Source organism: Vulpes lagopus, chromosome 7 (assembly GCF_018345385.1).
Source record: "Vulpes lagopus strain Blue_001 chromosome 7, ASM1834538v1, whole genome shotgun sequence".
NCBI classification, from domain to species: domain Eukaryota; kingdom Metazoa; phylum Chordata; class Mammalia; order Carnivora; family Canidae; genus Vulpes; species Vulpes lagopus.
The window spans coordinates 16,145,125-16,168,231 of NC_054830.1; the positions used below are offsets into that span (position 1 = coordinate 16,145,125).

The following is a 23,107-nucleotide window of genomic DNA, read 5'->3' on the forward strand; positions in this document are numbered from 1 at the left end:
AAGGTAAGCCAGACACAAAAAAGCACTTACTATATTCCATTAATATGAGGTTCAATAAGGGGTGCCTGGGTGGCTGTCGGTAAGCATCCAACTCTTGATTTCCACTCCGGTTATTACCTCAGGGTCGAGAGGTCAAGCCAAGCATCAGCTTCTATACTCAGTGGGAAATCTGCTTAAGATTCTCTCTCTCCCCCTCTCCCTCTGCCCCTCTACCTCTTCCCTCTCTAAAAAGAAAAAAAAAAATTAGTCTAAATAAATGACTTTTAAAACTTACATTCATAAGAATCCAGAAACAAAGTTCCACATGATACCCACTGCATTGGGTAGAATGAGGTTTTTCTATGAGTAACTGAGACCTGATACAACAATGGCTTAAATTAAAAAAAAAAAAAAGAATTTCTTTCTCTGCTGCATGTAATGAGCTGTGATAACAGTCCTACAAATTCCAAGGAGCCAAGTTCCTTCAAAATTCCTGCTCCGCACCCTCAGCACGTTCCTTGTGTCTTGAGATTGCTGCTCAAGCTCTGGTCACTGTGTACACATTTCAGCCAGGAGAGAAGAAAGAGATCTGAAGAAGACTTTGTCCTCCATTAAGGACATTTCCCCAAATTCACACTCAACATTTCAGTTTTTATTGGCCAGAACTTAGTGCCATACTTAGATGTGCAGGACTTGGAAATACAGTCTTTATTCTGATCAGCTATATGCTCAGAAGAAAAGGGATGAAAAATGTCAGAAGTGTACAGTTTTAGATCTTTACCCCAGTCCATTTCTTTATTACCCAAATATTCATGGGCACTTACTTCTCACTGTAAAATGCACTAATCCTCTCCTAAAAGAAAATAACCTCAAAGTTTCAAGAACAGAGAAGGAAACCGGGAGCAGTAAAGTGAGTGCTCCACATGGTAATAGACGCTACTCTGTGACAACAGGGTAATGAGAGAAATGAGCCAGCACAGACACAGTAAGCACTCAACCTGTCCTCTCCCTGAGCCTCAGCCTGGTGTTCTTCATGGTCAGGTCAAGGCAGTCTGGTGCACAAGGCTCCATATAACTCAGACAGGCAGGAAGTAAGGCTTGCAGTTTGGAGGCAATGCCCTGACCTCCCTCTCGTTCCACTCTCTCTCACTTCCTCCTCCCCAGATGCAATGGCTACGAAGGGCAACAGGAACTCGGGTACAAAGCTCCCTGCAGATATGCTGGTGGCCATGGGGGGCATAGCAGCAGAATCTAAGTGCTAAGACCATCTGTCCAACTCACATCAGAGTAGATAAGGGCCTCCCCTCTCACTCTAGAGTTTAAAAAGCATCACGAACACATTCCTAAGTTAAATGTGAGAAAAATTATCAGTGTCCCCCACCCCTGGTCAGGAGAGATACAGAACACACAGGTGACAATCCAAACATTTATTAGTTGGCATCTAAGATCTCCACACTCTATCACTGCCTCCACACAACTTGGGGTGAGCCTGGATGTGGCCACTAGCTACTGAGGAAGGGGGCCCCCATCACGGGACTGCCATCACAGAGGGCCCATTTGCCACAGGCTGGCCACGCACAGGGGGATTCTTGCTGGGTACAGGGGAACTCCTCCCAGCCCCAGACACACCCCAGGCAGATGTGGAAACCCCAGGCCTCCCACCTCAGCAGGGACATGGTGACGCCTCCTCCCCTCTCTCTGCACCACCAGCAAGCTGACTGCTCTGACAGTCTCAGGTGACAGCCTGAGCCCACACCCAGCTCCGGTGCTGTCTCACTGCTCCTGAGGTCTCTTCTGTGGTAGAGGCTCTCCAAGATGGCAAGGACGCACCGGGGTCCGCCTCGCAGGCTGGCTGGCTCTCAGGCTGGCATGCTTGCACTCCCTCCTTCCAGGCAGGCAGGGCACAGCCACGGTGTGGGTGTGGCCGAGGCAGGTGACTGGAGCATCAGGCTGGGGCACTTTCTGGGCTCCAGTCTTGCTGCCACCTTCTACTGTGTGGTCCTCTACAGGGTCAGTGGATGCCAACCAAAATTGCAGGAAGGGGCTTTTTTTGTTTTTTTGTTTTTTTAAGATTTTATTTGTTCATGAGAGACACAGTGAGAGAGGCAGATACATAGGCAGAGGGAGAAGCAGGTTCCCTGCAGGGAGACTGATGCAGGACTCAATCCCGGGACCCCGGGATCACGCCCTGAGCCACAGGCAGATGCTCAACCACTGAGCCACCCAGGCTCAGGAAAGGGCATTTGAGTAGGAGCAGGAAGTCAGAGGAGAGGCCAGGCCCGGTGTGAGACTCAGAAACAGGGGAGTGGGCGAGGGTGATCACGGGGCCATCAGGATGCCCAGCGGCAGCACCAGGCACAGAAGTGGGATGAGTAACACCACTGAATACAAAGAGGCAGCCTGGTTCATCACGTTAACTATCCACTCAGCATAGGAAGCAATGTTCGTATAAACTCCAGGCACATTTCTACGACCACAGCCAAAGCCCCAGCTCACGATTCCCACCTGGACCCATGTGTCCTGAAATTTACAGACCAGAGGGCCCCCAGAATCTCCCTGGAGAAAGAGAAAGAAACAAATGCAGGAATGGAAGACCATCCACGTGAGAGCAAGCTGACTACACCATAAGGCACTGGGCAGTCAGGCACAGGGACCTTCCCCAGGGACCTACCAGGCCCACCCTTCTGTGAACACGGAGAACTGAGAATTGAAAAGTTAATGGGCAGGGGTGCCTGGATGGCTCATTGGGTAGAGCATACAACTCCTGATCTCGAAGTTGTAAGTTTGAGCCCAACACTGAGTGTAGAGATTACTTAAAAATAAAATTGTAAAAAAAGAAAGAAAAGTTAATGGGAAAACTTTAACATCCTCAGGACGATATTATGAATGACTGGCCATTTCCCAAACCATAGTGGCTGTTAAACATTTTGAATACCACCCCTGCATGAGAACCCCCAAAATCCATACATCTAGCTTAAAGTTTCTCTAGAACTCTTAACTCATATAGCCAGTTCCCTCCATATTTGACACTCCACTCCCAGACATCCCATACACACCCCATCTCATGCAGAACATTGCATGTCCTCTCCCAGATCTGCTCTGGTGCCCCCACTCTGCACCACCCAACTCAGACAGAAACAGAGAGCCCTCCTGACCTGCCCCTCACCCCCACCCTCCCAGCAGTTAGTGACTCAACCTCAGGTACACCCTCTTTACCCCCTAACCACCCCAGGTCCTACTCAGAACTCAGCAGCATTGCCTAGACGATGGAAACAAACACCTAGCCTGCAGTCCGGCCTGGGCGGCATCAAGAAGCTCAGCCCAGCACTCCAGACCACACATACTCCCACTCCAGGCCTCTTCCCTGGCCCTGTTGACCACCTCACTGCTCCACACCTGGAAGACGTTCCCTGAACGTGACCGGTTCCCTCGCACCTCAGAGCTGCTATACGTGAGGCTCCCTCTCCCTACAAGGCTCCTCTCCTCTTTCCAAGAAATCCAAATACTCATCCTCTGAGACCCAGCTCAAATGCCCCCTCCTCCAGAAAGCACCCAGTGCAGGAGTCCTGCAGGCACGCACAGGGGGACACCAAGCGAACACCTTCAGACCTCACCTCATGTATGACGGGTATGATGTCTGTGTGGCGGGGTTATGACTGGGGGGTTAACAGAGCTAATGGGGACAGACGCTCCCACTGGTCACACGGGAGTGTGACATGGGAGGAACCCAATGAAAGGAACTCAGAGTGTTAGCATTACCCACTCCCTGACTTCCCCCCACCTTGGCAGTGTCCCCAGGCAGCAAGGGCCACTCTCTTTTGAAGGAACAGGCCAGGCCAGCTCAGGGGAGCAATGAGTGGTTCCCTCCACGAGTGAGAGGAGGTGACAGATGAACCAGGCCCTGGCACTCAGGAATGAGGAGACTTTGAGGGGACATCCTCAATGTGGAGGTAGAAAGGGGTCTGTGAAGTTACCTGACAAGAATCCTTGCCTGCTGCTTTATAGCCACAAATCATGCCTTCCAGTACTACACTCTTATTTGTTGTCATGGCTTTCTGAATCATCTCGTTACACCTCTTGTGGTGGATGATGTCTTGGTCGACCTCTTGGAGAATATGTGCAACAAGTTTGCTGCCTGCAAGTAAAGAGGCTCAGCAGTGGGTGGTTCTGCACCAGTGGACAGAAAGCCCCTACACACCTAGAATCCCCTTTGAAAAAGACAGGGCAGTGGGGACTGTCCCCATTTGACACTGGAGAAAACTGAGGCCCAAAGTTGACATGGGGAGGAAAGGTGGTAGGAACTAAGACGAACCAGTCTAGATGGGAAGAAGGCAAGGCCTTATCAGCTTGAGAAATGATAATCAAGCATCTGTTACCCTGTATCAATAGTAATAGTGACAGGGATCCCGTGTGTCAGTAACATATCTATCTTTACTTTAGAGCAGGACCACAGACTCTGGAATGGGTAGTGCCCCAAAGTTACCAATCCAGTCTCTGCCCAGAAATAGAAGGCCCTACAGGGATCCCCTACAGGGATCATCTGGCTCTGCCTGTACCCAAAGGGACACGAAGCTCCCTGACAACCAAGGCCAGTACTTTCAGAGAGGAACACTTCTGACTGGAAGACAATTCGTCACTTACTGAGCAGAAACCCACCTTGGAGAGAACTCCAAAGCCTCTGGCTCTGTCCCCAGGGAACCTAAAAATATCCCTAAGCCGGCCAGGCACGGTGCCACACAAATCTGCAGAAACAGACTTTCAGCCAGGTATTTCTTCTCCTCCCGAGAGCAATTCCAGTTCCCAGGACCCATGCCTTTCCTAAACACCTACTGTGAAATGTTTCTGTTACAACAAAAGACCTCAACCAATTTCTAGGCTCACGCCAACCAGGAGCCATTACTCTGACTGTTACCAACCTGTGGCCCCATTCCCCCTCTGCCAGGCAGTCCATCCACCTCCCCGTCCCTCTCTTTAGCCTTTTTGTCTCAGGGATAGGGCTGCCTCCCACTTCCTGAGCGTGCGACCTGCCTCACATTCTCACCATATTCTTCTTGTCTGCCCCATCCAGTCACCCAGCATGTGGTCCCAGCTTCCACCCGGAAAGTCTTCTGAGGAATGCATATCGGCTGTATGGTCATGCTGAAGTTTACAGGGTAGAGGAGCTGCAGAAGGGCAAGGTCCTTCTGAATGGTTCCAATTACTGAGAGCTGAGGGTGTACAATGACGTTTCGGATAGGGACCACCACACTTGTGTTTTCTTCATAGATACTTCGGTCTCCCATCTTGACAGTGTAGCTAAAATGGCTGTGGGAGAGAAGACATGCCCTTTATGGAGACCTTGAGAAGCAACCCTCTGGCCTTTTTACACACATTGCAGATGCTTCCCAATCTGGCCCTGACCTCCCTCACCTCTCTTTCTACCACCCCATCTCCAAAAATCCTTGCTTCACACCTCTCAAAACTTGTTCGCTCACCCATACAATTGGTTTGGTTCACCAAACTAGTATTCCTAGTAAGGAGACCACCAGTCCAAACCCCTGTTTTTTAGTGTGTGGGCTTTGGCTGGACTAGGTTGGTTGGTTGGGTGGGTTGGGTTGGTGTGGGTTGGGTTGGTTGGTTGGGTGGATTGGGTTGGGTTGGGTTGGGTTGGTAGTTGGGGTTGGATTGGGCTGAGTTGGTTGGGTTAGGTGGGGTTGGATTAGGCTGGGTTAGTTGGTTGGGTTGGATTGGGTTGGGCTGGGCTGGGTTTGGGTTTGGGTTTTATCAAGTTGCCAGGGCAACAGCACCTAATGGGTATCTGAGGAGAGCAGAGCTGGCTTCAGAACTCTGTGTCCACTCGTCACCCTCACCTTAAAATACAGTGGCCGGCAGTCAGCACCCACTGCTGTGTGATGAGGGAGCCTCCACACACGTGTTTCTGGTTGATCCTTAGGCTCACCTGCCAGGGCCACTTCCCTTCTCCGGCCACCTCTCCTCCCAAGATTTTCGCAGTGACTTGGCCACACCCTGGGGTGAGAACAGCATGGGAGGAAGGACCTCAAAGAAACAGGGCCTGCTCCCCAGAGCCCGGGCTCCCCCGGGAAAGCACCAGCGGCTCCTCGGACAGCCGGGGAGGCCACGGCCTCTCAGACTCGGGGCAGCGCTGCCACGTCCCCAGGCCCTGGACCCGCAGACCGCCGGGGCCGCGTGGGCCCGTTCCTCAGAGCCGCGGGGCGGGGGCGGGGCGGGGGCAGGACGGGCCTGCAGGAGAGGGCCCCTGGCTCCCCCAGTCTCCCCGGCCTCAGCCCCGCTCCGGGCCCCCAACGCCAAACGTCACCTGGGACCAGCTCCACCAACTGGGAGAGGATGGCGGCCTCGCGCGGCCTGGAGGTCGCCGGCGGCCGCGTAGCCCTCCACACGCTGGCGCCCCCCGGGGACGGCGGGGAGGACGGCGGGGAGGACGGCGGGGAGGACGGCGGGGAGGACGGCGGGGAGGACGCCCCGAGCGGAGGCGGGAGGAGCAGCAGCCAGAGCAGGAGGCCCAGCGAGCCGCCCGGGGACGGGGACGCCATGGGCCGCCCGCGCCTCGCCTCGCCTCGCCTCGCCTCTGCCCGCCCCTCGCCGCCGCAGGCCGACGTCCGCGCAGGCGCGTGAGCCGTGGAACCCGCGCGCTCCCCGCCCCCGGCCCGAGTGCGAAAGCCCGAGCCTGGCTTCCCCCTGGGTCCGTCCCACCGCGAGTCCCGAAGTCCGCGCGGCCGGAGGGGTGGGGTCGGGGTGCTTCTGAGGACGACCGCCCTTGATAGGGACCTTCCAGTTCCAGGGACCCCTTTGCCAAAGAGAAGCAATACAGTATATCCGCCCTCGCCTTCTGTTGTTTATCTTACCTGCAAATATTAAGAATGTATGCATTACGTAAAATGCTTGATTATATATTTTTGGGTTTTTAGATTAAAGACTTGTGAAAAAGAAAAAAACCACACACACACACGAATATATGACCCCCATGCCCCCCACCCCTACCGCACCCCGCAAGCAGCCTTAATTCTCCATGATGGTTCCTCAGCTCAGGGCTTCATTCACCAGACCAAGGTTTTGGGGTGGGGGGTGCTATACAGATTAAGTAGTTGAGACAAAGGGGTAGGCTGCTGTTCTCAGTGACGGTGGCACCTTAAATTATTAGCCACCACCAAAGATACCCACAAGTCAGTCCACTCTTCTTAGCACTTGGTCCCTGGCATCCGTCCTGGTGGCCTGAACGCTTCTGCTAGGCCTCTGCCTCTCTGGGCTTCAGCATCCCTGTTGAGGTCGAGGAGAAAACAGCAATCCTAGCTTCTGAATTGCAGCACTTCCCACTTTTCCCTGGCCAAAAACAGGACAGCCAGTCACAGTGTTTTTCAGGGATGTGGATGCTCCCCTCGCAATCTATTTGTCAACATCCTGGTGAAGGGATTATTCTCTAAGGCCTTCTTGGAGGTCAGAGAAACAAGGGAGTAGGTCATACATCATGAATCCACTCTAATATTCTCCACTCTCTAACTCTTTGCATTCCTTTCTCTATGTTAAACCAAGGAATTTTCTGGCATATCAAGTTCCTTTAGTGTGGTCCACCATTGAGTGGAAAACAGCCAGTATGTAGAATCTACAACATGTAGAATCATGCTCACCCTGCCTGAACCAGCAAACTGAATTTAGAATTTCTGGTAAGTGTAATCCTGATAAATGTGGCCCCAGGCCTCCCCAACCAAGCAAGAGTTCTCAGAATCCAATCCTATCATACACCTCTGATTTTTTCCAATGTAGATGAGCAAATTCTTACAGTCACGGAAAGAAGAAGGTGCTTCATAGAACAGCTACAGCAGTTGATAAAAAAAAAAAAACTTCAGTTCTCCTTAATGAAGCTAGGGGTAACAATATCTCTGGTATTGAAGAAGTGACTATGTTCACAAACCAAGGAACAGTGATCCAACTTAACAACACTTAAAGTGCAGGCATCCTCGGCAGCAAACACTTTTACCATCACAGGCTGTGCTGAGGCAAAGCAGCCAACAGAAATGCTACCCGGGATTTTTTTTTTTTTTAATTGGAGTTCAATTTGCCAACATATAGCATATCACCCAGTGCTCATCCCATCAGCATATCATCCCTGCTCATCCTCCTCAGTTCCCATCACCCAGTCACCCCAACCCCTCACCCACCTCCCTTTCCACTACACTTTGTTCATTTCCCAGAGACTACTTGGGATCTTAAACCAACCTGGTGCGGACAGTCTGGCTAGTTAAAGAAGATAGGCTAAAGCCCTGCCCACCCAATCTGTGGATGGAAAAGCATCACTTGCTACTGATGAAGATGATGACAATGAAGTTTCAGATCTTTTTTTCTTTTAAGATTTTATTCATTAATTCATGAGAGACACACAGAGGCAGAGACATAGGCAGAGTCAGAAGCAGGACTCAATCCCAGGACCCCAGGATCACGCCCTGAGCCAAAGGCAGATGGTCAACCACTGAGCCACCTGGGCACCCTGAAGTTTCAGATCTTGTAAAGAGTTTTGGTTCTAAAATTTAGCTTCTAAAGAAGATAAAACTTGAAGAAGTTACCAGGAGCTGCTATTTGATATTTATAATTACTGCTTTTTAAAATTTTGTTCATGGACCTGACAAAACCTAGGTCTCTACTATTCTCAAGCCTGAGCCTGTTGGACACTGCAGCTCTTTTTGGTTTTTGCTTAGACGCAATTCATTCTTTGCAGCTAATTAAACTGAAGAGGCCTGTAAATAAAGGTTGAAACAAGGTTAATAAAGTTCTTTGCCTAGAATGAATGAATGAATAAATAAATAAATAAATAAATATTATGATGAACATATTCGAAGGTTCTAGTTCAGAGATCAGTAAATGTTTTCTGTGAAAGGCCAGAGAGCAAATATTTTAGGATTTTGAGGTACAAGTGAGAGTATTATGTAGGTTTCCATACAAAAAAGAAGGAAAATTTTCCACCAAAATATAATAATAATAGTAACTGGATATAATATTTTGTAATACAAATCTACTAATGAGATGAATGGAATTCTTTTTTGGGAGAATAACATTTTGCTTAATTGGATTCAAAATTAGTGTTCTCCATCATCAAAATCAATTGCAAATTTTCTGATAATGGTGATCTATAATGATATTTTATGCATTTAATCTTTTAAAATGTCTTTTCATGCAGTTAAGTGCTGCCAAATGCTGATATTAATCTGTAATCATATAGCTCTGAGCATATTCTTCACTTGGAAGGCATTTACTGAGTTATTTTAGGTTTTTCTCTTGATATTTGCCTTTTATTGTGTCATTACATTGCAAATTAATCACTTCACTGAAGTTTAAGTGGAAGCTCCTCAACTGCAGTTAAACAGATTTTGAAATATGTAAATTTCCTTTGCAGTGCTTACACAATTCCAAAAACTGCTTCTGGAGTTGTGGCAGAAAGCTCAGGAAATATATTTACTGCAAATTTTTGTTGGAATGCATATTTTGCTTGTTTTAACTTTTGACAGCACAAGAACTGTTTAAAACAGCTTGACATAACTTCTGATTCAAAAAACACTGCCTATCATCAAAATGATTTTACTATAGTGTAAAAAGCAATGGAAAACTAATACAGGATGAGAAAAAAGAATAGAGAGGATACTGTTATAAGGTCCTTGCACTATTTAAAAAAGCAGATACTATTACTAGAAAGAAGAGGTCAATTGATTAAGATTGATTAAAGATAAACACTGTAAATGCAAGGGAAACCAAGGGGAAAAGTTAACTATAAATAAGAAAATAGCAAAGATAAAATAGAACCATAAAAATTACTCCATCAATTTCAAAAAAAGCAGAAACAGGAAAAAAAGGATGGTACAAATAGAGAGCAATTGGCATGGGGGTAGATTTTAATCCAACAATATCAATACTTATATTAAAGGTAAATGTTCTATTAAATGAATTAAAGCTTCTAGTACATGAATTAAAATAGATTGTCAGACTGGATTTTTTTAAAAACACAAGTCATCTATATACCCACCTTAAATATCAAAACATAAATAGGTTATATGGGATGGAATATGATATACAATGCAAACACTAACTAGAAGAAGGAGCGGTTGTATTACTATCAGGCAAAGCCAACCTCAGGAAAAAGAATATTATCAGGGATAAACAGAGACATTAATTACAGAATGATAAAATTTTAAATGTGTATGCACTTAAATACATCTAACAATAGAGCTTCAAAATTTATAGAGCAGCAAGAAAAAAGACAATCCAACCAAAATTAGAATTTGGAACTTCAATATGTCTTTCTTAATAATTGATAGAACAGGGGATCCCTGGGTGGTGCAGTGGTTTGGCGCCTGCCTTTGGCCCAGGGCGCGATCCTGGAGACCCGGGATCGAATCCCACATCGGGCTCCCGGTGCATGGAGCCTGCTTCTCCCTCTGCCTGTGTCTCTGCCTCTCTCTCTCTCTGTGTGTGACTATCATAAATAAATAAAAATTTAAAAAAATAAAAATAAATCTACACAATACTTTGTTTAAAAAAAATAATAATTGATAGAACAAGTACACAGAGAACTAGTAAGTGTACATAAGATCTGCAAAATGCTATCCATAAATTAGACCTAATGGACATTTATAGAATAATCTATTCTAACAACAGCAGAATACACTGTATTCGAATATGTTCATCCCAAGAATGAGCATTTTATGGGCCCTTAAACAAATGGTAATAAATTTAAAGAACTGAAACTACGAAATTCATTCTCAGATCATAACAGAGATTAGAAACCAATAACAGAAAAATATCTTGAGGGCCACCTGAGAAGCTCAGTCAGTTAAGCACCTGACTCTTGATCTCAGCTCATGTCTTGATCTCAGGGTTGTAAATTCAAGACCAGTGTGGACAGCCCACTTAAAAAAAAAAAAGAAAGAAAAGGGAATGCCAGGTGGCTTAGCAGTTGAGCATCTGCCTTTGGCTCAGGTCATGATCCCGCGGTCCTGGAATCTAGTCCCACGTCAGGCTCCCAGAAGGGAGCCTGTTTCTGACTCTGCCTATGTCTCTGCCTCTCTCTGTGTGTCTCTCATGAATAAATAAATAAAATCTTTTTTTCTTAAATCTTGAAAATTATCAAATTTTTCAAAAATTTTTATTTATTTTTAAAAGATTTTATTTATTTGAGAGAGAGCACACAAGGGAGAGGGAGAAGCAGACTCCCCGCTGAGCAGAGAGCCCAACTTGGGGCTCAATCCCAGGAACTGGGATTATGAGCCAAATGCAGACATTTAACCAACTGAGCCACCCATGCACCCTTTATTTTTTTTATTTTTATTTATTTGAGACAGAGGGATCAAGAGAGAGTTTAAAATGTTTTTTAAATTTTGATTTTGGACTTCCAGAATGGCTTTGTGAGGAATTTGGTTGATTCTCTCCCTAGAGCAAAAGCTGTTCAACTGGTGAACATTATATTATTTTTTTTAAAAACACAACTATTCCAGGTCTCTGGAAATTGTCCTATGGGCATACAAAACATTGAGAAATATTTATACAAGAAAATCTACAAACTTGGTAAGAACAGCAAGAATCTGTGGCATTTGAGCCATGACCAGCTCTCATCCCCCCTCCTTGGCTCCATATTATGGAACTCTACTCTGGGCAAGTGGCCAAGACAATGGGATCTCCTTCTCTCCTAGCTAAGACTTCACCTCAGAAGAAGAAGGTAGCTGGTGTCGCTCATTCTCCCAAGTCCTTCTGCAGAAGCCCTGTTCCAGCAGACATGCCCAAGAGCACGGGATAGAGCTCCCTTCCCACACTTTGCTCCCACTCTTAGGGCAGAAGCTCTACCCCAGGCACAGCAGACTGAGAATTCTGGAGCTTCATTTGCCCCATCCCAGTTCATTCACAGAGCAGAGGTTCCACCTTGGGAAGGGCAAGTGTTCCCTCTCCCCAATGCCCTCTCAGAGAACAGCACTTTCACTCCAGGAGAAGCGTGCTGCAATCCCCATCCTCAGCTCTGGTGCAGCAATACAAACATTCTGCCCAGGAGGAGAAGCAGCCTGAAAGGAGTGTGCTCTGCAGCTCTGCCTGAAATAGCTGAATTTATTTGGAACAGACGGTAGAGAAATTCATCCCTAAGGGAGTTGTTTTTAAAAAGGAGATCTTCCTGATGAGCAATTAAGAGAGAGTTGATAGCTCCATAATACTAGTGGCAAAAATGTCTGGAAGTCTAATAGAGAAAACTAGTGAAAGGGAGAGCCAAAAAGACTGTGCACAAGACTGCATTCTCAGGAGTGAATGGATAAGGAACTTCCAAGCTACTAGTCCCTGGCTGAACATGTAGGGGAAAAGTAAATTCCCTAAGCTGTGAAAGCCGTCTCCAAGATACACACACATATCCAACGGTAAATAGTGAAAATAAAACTGACCAAAGGAGCTTACACACAACCATTTACTATTGAGTGGCTTATGCTGATCCAGGGAAATAAGGGGGGGGGGGGGATCTGAGGAGGGATATCAGAGGGAAGTAGACTTCACAGAATCATCTTACCCAAGTCACTAAGCAAATAAACAAATGGCCAAATAAACACCACCACCATGCGTCCAGGGTGGGGTGGGGGGGACACAGATCCAGTGTCCAGATTTGCTACAGTATATTACGTGTTGTCTGCCTTTCAATGACAACATTGCAGGACGTGCAAAGAAACAAGAAATACATAGGAAAAGTGGCGGATAATAAAAAAAACTCTCCTTGGGGCACCTGGGTGGCTCAGTGGTTGAGCATCTGCCTTCTGCTCAGGTTGTGATCTTGGGGTCCCAGGATCGAGTCCTACATCAGGCCCTCTTGCAGGGAGCCTGCTTCTTCCTCTGCCTATGTCTCTGCCTCTCTCTGTATCTCTCATGAATAAAAAACAAAAACAGAACAAAAACAAAAAAAAAAAACCCTCTCCTTAAGGGGACAGTCTTCTATTTCAATTGATGCAAGAAAGCAAAATGCAACACATTTCATGATAAAAAACATTCAGTAAACTAGAAGCAGAGAAACTTCCTCAATGTGATAAAGGCCATATATGAAAGCCCCAGAGCGAACATCATACTAATGGTAAAAGACCAAAAGTTTTTCCCTAAGATCAGGAACAAGACAAAGATGCCCACTTTCACCACTACTCAATGTAATACTGAAAGTCCTAGCCACAGCAGTTAGGTAAGAAAAAGAAATAAAGGCACCCAAATTAAAGAAAGAAGTAAACTTACCTCTGTTCACAGATGACATGATCTTTTTTTTTTTTTTAAGATTTTATGTATTTATTCATGAGAGACACCAAGAGAGGCAGAGACATAGGCAGAGGGAGAAGCAGACTCCCTGCAGGGAGCCTGATGTGGGACTCGATTCCAGGACCCTGGGATCACAACCTGAGCCAAAGGCAGACACTCAACCACTGAGCCGGCTACCCAGACGTCTCAATGACATGATCTGTTATAGAGAAAACCATAAAGATTTCACAAAAAATAAAAATCTGTCAGCAATGATAAAGTCAGAAAAGATGCAGGATACAAAATCAACACACAAATATGTATTGCATTATCTAGTATATACACCAACACTGAACGATCAAAAAGGAAATGAGAAAAACAATCCTATTTACAATAGCATCAAAAAGAATAAAATACTTAGGAATAAATAAACTTAAGCAAGGAGGTGAAAAAACTGCACACTGAAACTATAAAATATTGCTTAAGGAAATTAAAGACTTTAAGTAAAAAGAAAGACATCCTATATTCATGGATTGGAGGACTTATGCACTCTTGTTAAAATGATATTATCCGGGATGCCTGGGTGGCTCGGTTAGTTAAGTGTCTGCCTTTGGCTCAGGTCATGATCCTAGGGTCCTGGGGTTGAGCCCTGCATCAGCCCCACATTGAGCCCTGCATCTGGCTCCCTGCTCAGTGGAGAGTCTGCTTCTCCCTCTCCCACAGCCCCTCCCCCACCTCAGCATGCACTCTCTCTCTCTCTCTCTAGCTCTCTCTCAAATAAATAAAATCTTTATTTAAAAAATAATAGGGGTGCCTGGGTGGCTCAGTGGTGGAGCATCTGCCTTTGGCTCAGCTCATAATCTCAGGGTCCTGGGATGGAGTCCCATATTGGGCTCCCTGCAGGGAGCCTGCTTTTCCCTCTGCCTGTGTCTCTCCTCTCTCTCTGTGTCCCTCATGAATAAATAAACAAAATATTTTAAAATGATAATATTATGCAAAGCAATCTGCAGATTTAATGAAATCCCTATCAAAATCTCAATGACTTTTTCTGCAGAAACAGAAAAACCCTTTCTAAAATTCATATGGAATCTCAAGAACCCCGAATAGCTAAAACAATCTTGAAACAGAGAACAAAGCTGAAAGACTCACATTTTCTGATCCTGAGAATGGCACAGCACAGAGGAGTGAAATACATTTCCTGGGTGTGCCCACTGAAGCCACCTCCCTCTGGACTCCTGAGGAATAGCCATCCACTAGTCTCCTCTATACTCAGAGCCACTTGACATCAGTGTTGTGTTCCTTACCACAGAGCATCTTGTGATTGGCAGAGGCATTCACTTGACTTCCCCTTTTGGAGTCTGTGGATGACCCTCCTGGTCCCCATGTCCACATCCAGGCCCAGTGGGGAGACAAAGCCTTCTGCCGCGATCCCAGGGAGGCCATCAGAAGTACCTGATAGAGATACCTCTCATCGAGGCTTTTTTTGAAAATTTAAATTCTCATTTTTATGAGGGGAGGGTGGGAAAGTGGGGGTGAAAGAAGCCACAAGGGTAGGAGGAAACTAGAAGGGAAGAGTAGGGAGAGGAGCAGAGAGGAGGAAAGGTAAGAGGGAAAGGAAAGAGATGAGAGGGACTCCTGGGTGGCTCAGTGGTTGAGCATCTGCCTTCAGCTCAGGGCATGACCCTGGGGTCCTGAGATCAGGTCCCGCATCGGGCTCTCTCCATGGGGATCCTGCTTCTCCCTCTGCCTATGTCTCTGCCTCTCTCTGTGTGTCTCTCATGAATAATAAATAGGTGGAATCTTTAAAAAAATATTAAACAGATGAGAACATAAGAGGCCAGGAGAAGGGAGGTGGAGGGAGGCAAAGAAAATAAGAAAGTGCGTTATATATACATAGGAAGATACAAAATGCATCATCCCTTGTGGAAGACAGAAATGTGAAAAAAAAACCCAAATGAACCAGCAGAAAATTTAATAAAACTGTAAGAAAATATAGACTAAGAAGGCTGGGGGGAAAATCAATATAAAAAATCAATACCTTTCTATCCTGCAGCAATAACGAATTAAAAAACATAAAATAAGATATTCCATTAATTATAGCAACACATACTTTTAAAAATACCTAGGAATTGGCAGTTTCACCATTGGCCCAGGCTCCTCTGACCCTTTTTCAGCCCTCCCTCCCCACTAATGGGGCTACAGCCACACAGGCCTCCTGGATGTGCCATACTGGCTGTTCCCTCTGCCCCCAGACATCCGGACAGTTCATTTCCTCCCCTCCTGGGTCTATACCAGGGCTTGCAAACTTTTTCAATAAAGGGCCAGATAATAAATATCTTAGGCATTGTGGGCCAAGAGACAAAATCAAGAATATTAAGCATATACTTACAGAGAAACAGAGAAGATAAACTTCCACAAAATACTTATTGATGAAATTCAAAATATAATGACACCTGAGTCCTGGTTTTTTGTTTTTACTTTTTGGTAATAGACATTTACGAAGGAGAAAAATGGAATTCTTTTAGGGAGATACTGTCAAAGTCAAGCATTTCCAAGCATGGAACAGATTGCAAATGCTCTTCTGTAAGAACCCTTCTCAGCAAAGATGTGATGGGCCAGATTTGATCTGTACTCAAATGTCACCCCCTTGGTGAGGCTTTCCCAGGACACTCTTTTAAAAGTTGTACCCCGAGGCATCTGGGTGGCTCAAATGGTTAAGCATCTGCCTCGGCTCAGGTCATGATCCTGGGGTCTTTGAATGGAGTCCCACGTTGGGCATCCTGCTCAGTAGGGAGTCTCCTTCTCCCTCTGTCCTCCCACCCACACACACACACACTCATTCTCTCTCTCTTGCAAATGAATAAAAAATCTTAAAAAAAAAAAAAAAAGATTGCGCCCCCACCCCACCCCCTCCGATCTTCCCTCTTCTCCTCTGATCTACGCTGCACTATATATTTTGCCCACATATCCATTTACTGTCCTTCCCTTCCATCTGTAAACTTTATGTAGGCAGAGTTTGTCCTGCCACTGCTGTATTCCGAGTACCTGCAACATGTGTGGCACATGGTAGGCACTCGATAAACATCTGCTGAATAAATGAACGAACAGAATCATAGTGAAGCGAGGATGTGTTGATACCCCACGTGCTTAGAGCAGTGGCCCGCACATGCTGTGCTTAAGTATTAGTCACCGTTATTTTAGGAGGGGCCCAGCTTCTGGAAAGTGCAGGCCCCAGAGCAAACAAAATCTTCCAGCCACCAGACACCTCCACCTCCTCGGACCTGCCTGCTGAATCTCCTCCGTCTCTCTGCTCCCCCTGTCGCTCCTGGTCTCTGCCCACCACGCCCCCTCACTGGACTGTGTGTCCCCCTCTGCCTCTCTCAGTCTTTGTCCCTCATTTACAGATGAGTCTTCAGGACCAGCTCCCAGGGCTCCTCCCTGGTGCAGGGCCTCAGGCAGAGGCCTCAGCACCACCATGTGAGATGCCTTAGCTCTGCCCTCCTCCATTCTGCCCCCACCCACGGCACCCCCTCAGTGCCTAAAGATCCTGACCCCCCATGTCTCCACCTAACTGCATCTCAGCTCAGGTGTCTCTGCTCTGGAAAGCCTTCCCTAACACCCTCCCCCGGCCCCTAGGCTGACCCCTCACTGAGCACTATCATTCTGCCGGACACCTGAGCCATCCCTAGGTACCCCAGACTGACGATTCCCCCAGGCCCTACCCCTACCTCCAGGAAGCTCAGGCCCGATCCCTGACTGCCCCCCACCGGCTTCCGAGAGCCCCCTGCCCCTGCCCTCTGAAAATTCCTAGTTGCTGGGGTCCACCCGGCCCTCCCCCGCGGGTCGCCCCTCCAAGCCCACAGCAGCCGCATCCTACACTGGAGGAAATGCCGGTGAGGGGCTGCGCACTCTGCCAGGTCGCTGGAGGAGGCAGGGGGAACGCGGGGCGCCGGGCAGGGGTTTTGGCAGGACTGGCCCAGGGTGCACGGCAGCAGGCAGAAAGATGGACAGATTTTTGGGTGAGCCGCCGCTGAGCTGGGACTCCGGAGCCCCTCCTCTCCGCCCAACTTCTCCGCAAGGCCGGGCGTCAGGGGCTCACCCGGGAGCCGCTCCCGCCCCCTGGCCCCGCGCCAGCCGTCATCCCCGTGAGGTCAGCCACCGGCCCGCGATTTCGGGGAAATACCAGCTCCTTATTGAAACCAGGCGGTGGTCAGGCCCCTGCTGCTTTCCCAGTAGAAACCGGGGTGTTTGTTCCGAGAGGAACAAGAGTGGGCAGGGCCTGGCCAGGGGCGCGGGCGGAATGCTTGAGCCGCAGCCCCTACCTGGCGGAGGGTCCGGGCGCCCCGGGGGCACTGGGGGGGAGGGGGCGGGGGCTCACCCGAGGTCTGAGCAAGGGCAGCCGGGCCGGGGGGCGCAGGAAAGCGGGGCCGACCAGGAGGAGGGGGCGTGGAAAGCACGCGGGGTGGGGGGCAGGAGGGGCACCCCACACAGGAGCAGGGCCGCGGGGCCGGCGGGCTGGGGGCGTGAGGCCCTCCCTCCCGGGCGCCCGCGCCCCGCGCCCCGCGCCCCGCGCCCCCGCGCCCCCGCCCGCCTCCTGCAGGGGGCGCCCGCGGGTCGCGCTGCAGGCCGGGCCCGGGCATCTGGAGCGAGTTAGGCGCGGAGGCCGGCGGGCGGCGGCGGCTGAGCTCATCCCGGCCCGCCCGCTGCGGTCCCGGCGCTGGAAGCGACCGGAGCAGAAGCGCCGCGGGCCGCTCGGGGCCGCGCGGCGGGAGCGTGACTCCGCCCGGAATGTGGCCGCGAGCGCGGCGGCGGCGGCGTGTGTGTGGCTGGCGCGCCGCCGAGGGAGGGCCGAGCCCCGGGGCGGCCGCCAGCGGGCGTCCCCGCGTGTCGGGGCTGGCGACGGGGTGCGTGCGTGCTCCCGCGGGGGGACACTACGTGCCACTAGTTACACACCTCCCAGCGCATACTCCCGTTCTACCAAGGGCACAGAGCTGGGACTCCTGGTTGCTGGCCCCGAGCCCGTGTCCCTGTGCGCGTGCACGCGCACACCCACACACTCGCGCACACACACCGCGGCCCACCTCCCCTCCGCCCACTGCCCAGACACAGACAGACTCTTCCTGGTCTTTGCCCCCTCCCCCTGCACGCCCCCCCTTCAGGAGGGAAGGAGATACCCCTTTGCGCCAGGGTCATGGCTAACAGTGACAGAGACCACACGGGGAGACACACACCCAACATTCCTATAAGAAACACCTTCCTATCAGCGGGCTGGGAGAACCAACAGGCAGGTTGCAAGGTGGTGGCAAGTCTTGGAGAGGCCCCTTGGTGAGATACGCCCATCGCTGCCAGGGGTGGGGAGCCGAGGGGGCTGGTGGTCACTGAATCCCATCTCTAAGGTCCTCTGACCCCCCGCAATGGGCTCTGAGGTTACTGCACAGGGTATGAAGGGCCTCAGAGGCCCCAGGACTCCCAGGGCCAGGAGGCAGGGTGGGGACATGGCACTGTGGCCATCACCAGACAGAGTGGGGAGCTGGGGCTTGACAAATGCCTCTGAGCATCCAGGGCTCCCCTGACCCATCAGGCTGGTTCTTGCCTCGGGCCCTCACTTAAGGGATCAACTGTCCCAGCCCTGGGTAACTGTAGCCTCAGCTGTGCTAGAGACCTCAGGGAGCTGGCACTGGCTACCCAGCGCTTGCCAGCCTTCCTGGCTGGGCTTGCGGCTCTGTCATGCCCCTATCCTCCTCACTTGGCCCCATAGCTGGGCAGTGGCTCTGAGATAAGGACCCTACCTGCAGGACAGGGCACATGAGCCCTTCACCCTTCCTCACCAGCTAGTGCTCAAAGCACACTTTTGCAGAGGGCTGGCCCAGAGCTCTAGGCCTCTGAGCTGCCTCCACATCCCCCCACCTGTGGGACAGAAAGGAAACCCTGTCCTGGGTAGGCCTCCACAGGAGGTGGCTCTGTATCTAAAGGGATATGCGTCTATGGCAGCCACAGGGTCCTCGGCTCCCAAGACACTGGAACAAGCTGGGTGAGGGTTTTTGTTTTTTTTTAACCGGAATGACTCTGGTTTGTAGAACCAGAGCTTCCAAATTACTTAGCAAAACATGTTTGCTTTTTAATTAACATGTGCTTGCAAAACAATGGTTTTAATTAAAGTGGGTGGGGGAGAGAAGGGACATGGGGGAGAATATTTCAAGGAGCTCCAAGTCCGGGCCAGATTTCTTAAAAATAAAATGGGAGCTTTGCCCCAAGCCAGCAGAAACTGGGAGGCCAGGCAGGCTCCTTGGGAAGCCCTAAGCACAGCCCTACCTGCCTCCATGGCTCTCCACCTCCCTCGCTGAGAATTCACCCTTTTGCTGACAGACTCATTACTCATTTACCCAACTGTTCCCTGGGGCTCCCTGGGAAGGGATGGTCTTTTAGAAAGCAGTTTTGCAGGTAGGGGGCACCAGATAAGAGACCAGGGACAGCATGAGTGAAGACGCAAGAGTGTGGGCCTTATTTGAAGAGAATATTAAGTTCACTGGGGAAAGAGAGAGCAGAGGTGGAGGAAGGTGACCCTGAAAAACCCAGATTCCCCAGACCGGTGGACTGGAAGGGTAGAGCTGGACCAGGAGATGCTGAGGTCCAAGCCCCAGGGAGCTAAGTAAGGGGGGGGCCGAGCTGGGGCCAGGGATATAGGGGTGGAAGGGAGGGTAAGGCTACCTTGGTCAGAGAGAGGGATTTGCAAAAGGAGGGGAAGGCATGTGGGAACTGGAAGCAGGAGGGAGCCTGGAGTGGGGGACCTGGGGCTTGCTGGGCAGAGGCTGCTGGGCCCGGCTGCAGGTTTGGTTGGTCCAGCAGGGGGCAGCGTTGACCCCATCATCCTGGGCTACTGATGCACCCACGGGGTCCTAGCCAGTAAACCCTTCAGGAAGAGTGTGAGTGAGATGATCCCTCAGGGTCTCTGACTTTAAAAGCCAGCACTAGGGTGAAGCCCGGGGTCAGAGGTCAGCATCAGGACAGGCCAGGATGTTGCCCCCCTCCCAACACAAGTTCAGGTAGAGGGAGATTTACAGGAAGCTTTTGGGGAGTGAGGGCACTCCCAGAGTTCAGGTCAGGTGGCCTCACCCAGGACCCTGTTTCTCATTAGGGGCCTTCTAGCCTCCCCCAGCCTGAGCCCCCACACGAAACGTGCCTCCCTGTACTTAATTCATTACACTGGGCAGGGTGGGAGGCCCAGCAGGGCGGGGGTTATTTTTTTCCCCTGAGCTCAGACATTCCTTGCTTTATTATTCTCCACATTTCAAAGCAGCTGTCGCCTCCCCCAACCGCCCCCAGCCCGAAGCTCAGAGTCCAGAAGGGGCCTCTCCAGGGCTCTGAACAGCAGAGGCTTCCACACCTCCAGCCCAGCACAGGAGAGAAACTGTGGCTCAGAGCTAGACCCCCAGGGCAACCTGAAGGGACCTCCCCCAACAGTCTGCACCTGAATTTACCTACCCCCAAGCTTGGATCCTCTTAGGTGATCCCTTCCCCCACTGCCCTGTCACCATCCTGTAACATTGTGTTCCCTGCCTCTATTCACTGGCTCTGGACTACTTTCCACACTGGTGACCTCAGGGGCCCTCTCCATTGCAGAGCCAGCCCCGGTGTCCCCCACCTGGAGCAGGTGCTGCTAGGACAGTTCTCAGGGTCCCTGCCCTGTTCAGGGCCTTAACAGAATGAGCTCTGGTTGGGTCAGCAGCCTGACAGAGGGCAAGGCCCTTCCTGGATCAAGGGATCAATCCAGAGGACGGCAGGGCTGGGGTCAGCCGAGACAGTCACCTAGAAGCTAGACTGGGAGCAACAGTTCTAAGGACCCAGTTTTGGAGAACTAGGGAGGGCCTGGACAAATGTTTGCCTCAAGTCAGAGAGCTGCCCACCTGGCAGAGCTGCCTCAACAGGAGATGAGCTCCCTGTTGCTGGGATGGTCAAGCAAATAGCAGCTCATCAGACTTGCCCTGGAAAAGAGTTTGGCCCAGATGTCTGGGGCCCTTTCCCACCCAACTTTGAGGTCAGAATCTGGAGCTAGCAGAGAAGGTCCCCACTCTAGATGAATGGAATTAGGGGTCCCTTCTCACTCACTTGGGGATGGCAAGGCAGGTCTGGAAGCAATGGCCAAGGCACAAGGACAGGAGACCTGGGAGCCGGACCAAAGCTCAAGCAGGACCCACCTGCTCACTACAGTGTCCTGGGGCCTGGGGAAGAGCTGGGCACGCAGCAGATACTCCACCATCGTGTACCAATGAGTGAAATGGGGTCTGACCAGGCCCTCCTCCCAGAGCCCGCAGGGATCAGGGCCTCCGCCTCCAGGAGGCACTCTGAGCACAGCGGGAGCTGGGATGGGAGCCCAGGTGGGGCAGGCAAGCTGAGGGAGCTGAGGACTGAGTTTGGAGTCACTCCTGATATCATTTTGCCCCTGAAGACCCTACAGCCAAGCAGGTCCACCCTGTGTGTGGGGCTTGATGACTGGATCCTCAGGTGCCCAAGAGGGTAGGAGTCATTCCGTCATGTGGCCTGAAGTGTTACCATCTGGGGAATGGGCTGCCCAGAGCCCGAGCTCCTGAGGGAGGAAGCAGGTGCCAGTAGGTTCAGAGCTGTGGAATCTGGGTATGTCTGTCTCTTGGGGGTTCCCAGCCCTGGGCTCCTTCACTCAGACCAGGCCATACAGAGGGAGCTGCTGAAGCTCCTGGGCTGTGCCCAGCTTCCACCTTTAACCATCCCTCAGCCCTGAGCACTGTTTCTCCTCCCGGGGCTAGAAATCATTGAGTATTTGTGCCTTTCTTGCTTTGCCAGCCGTCACCCCACCGCTGTGCTGCAGCTAGACACAAGCAGCTACTGCCACTGGCTTCGCACCTCTGGCGGCAGATGGGAACAGGTATAGGCACCCAGAGGCTTAGAGACACTTGGAATCACAGGATCCCAGATACTGCCATGAAGGGAGAGGAGGATCACCCCCTCAACCCCCCCAACTCTGACCTCATCAGTGCCCGTCTCTCTCAAAGGCTCATCTGCATCGGCCCTCCCCAGTCTCCACTCGCTGCTCCATCCCAGCTGGCAGGGCCAGGCCTCTGTTTGTCATCACTGGCATCTGATAATTCCACGATGCATGGATGAATGAGTGAATGAATGAATGAATGAGTCAGTTCAAATGAGCCTCGGGCCTGAAAAGGATGGGCCCCATTCAGCGGTCTCTATCCAGGGGTTTGGCGAGATGTTGATTGCAACAAACTGTGAGATTTTCTCAAAACTTAAAAATTGACTTGTAAGATCTTATTTTGCCAACCAAAGACATGAAAACAACAGCCATCAGCTACCATTGCCATTGTTTTGTAAACAAAAGGATAGTCTCAAGACAAAAAAAAAAAAAAAAAAGCCAACCTCATGGGATCTTGGAAGAAAGACAGGCAGACCTTGAAAATGCATAAGCTTCATAGAGACACCGTGGGCCACCAACATGGGCCTTACTTTCTCTAGTGAAAACTTTCTTGGATATTGTCACAAAGCTGGGCCTTGGGGCTTGGGGACATCCATATGCTTCCAAGCTCTACCAGCACCAGAACCCCTTTTGTAGCCTTCCTGACTAGAATCGGTGTTCCTCTGCCTGCACACCTCTTGGGACAAGGTGCTCACTACATCTCCCAGTTAGCTCCAGAGCTGGGGGATGTCATTCTGGAGCACCTCTAAGTGGCTTCCAAGCCTACTGTGGGAGGGAGGGAAGGGACCACATGGCAAGTGAGGTGGAAGAGGTGCCCAGGGGAGGAGGGAATACAGCAACTTCCAGACCCAGGGCATGGGAATGGTGGGGGGAAAGGGGAGCTCATATTCAGCTGGACCAAAATATTAAAAAAATCAGAAA

General features: G+C 50.3%; 1 protein-coding gene across 1 annotated transcript; it reads right to left on the reverse strand.

Annotated features, from left to right (window-relative positions):
- Positions 1-1,428: 1,428 nt before the first annotated feature.
- LOC121495116 (putative serine protease 42) lies at positions 1,429-21,484 on the reverse strand. The gene is made up of 6 exons (XM_041762403.1): positions 21,423-21,484; positions 17,606-18,120; positions 5,829-5,985; positions 5,021-5,283; positions 3,954-4,114; positions 1,429-2,535 (listed from the first exon to the last, which is right to left on the reverse strand). Exons 1-6 carry the CDS (start codon positions 21,482-21,484, stop codon positions 2,299-2,301), a joined length of 1,395 nt encoding a protein of 464 aa, XP_041618337.1. The 3' UTR covers positions 1,429-2,298.
- Positions 21,485-23,107: the final 1,623 nt, after the last annotated feature.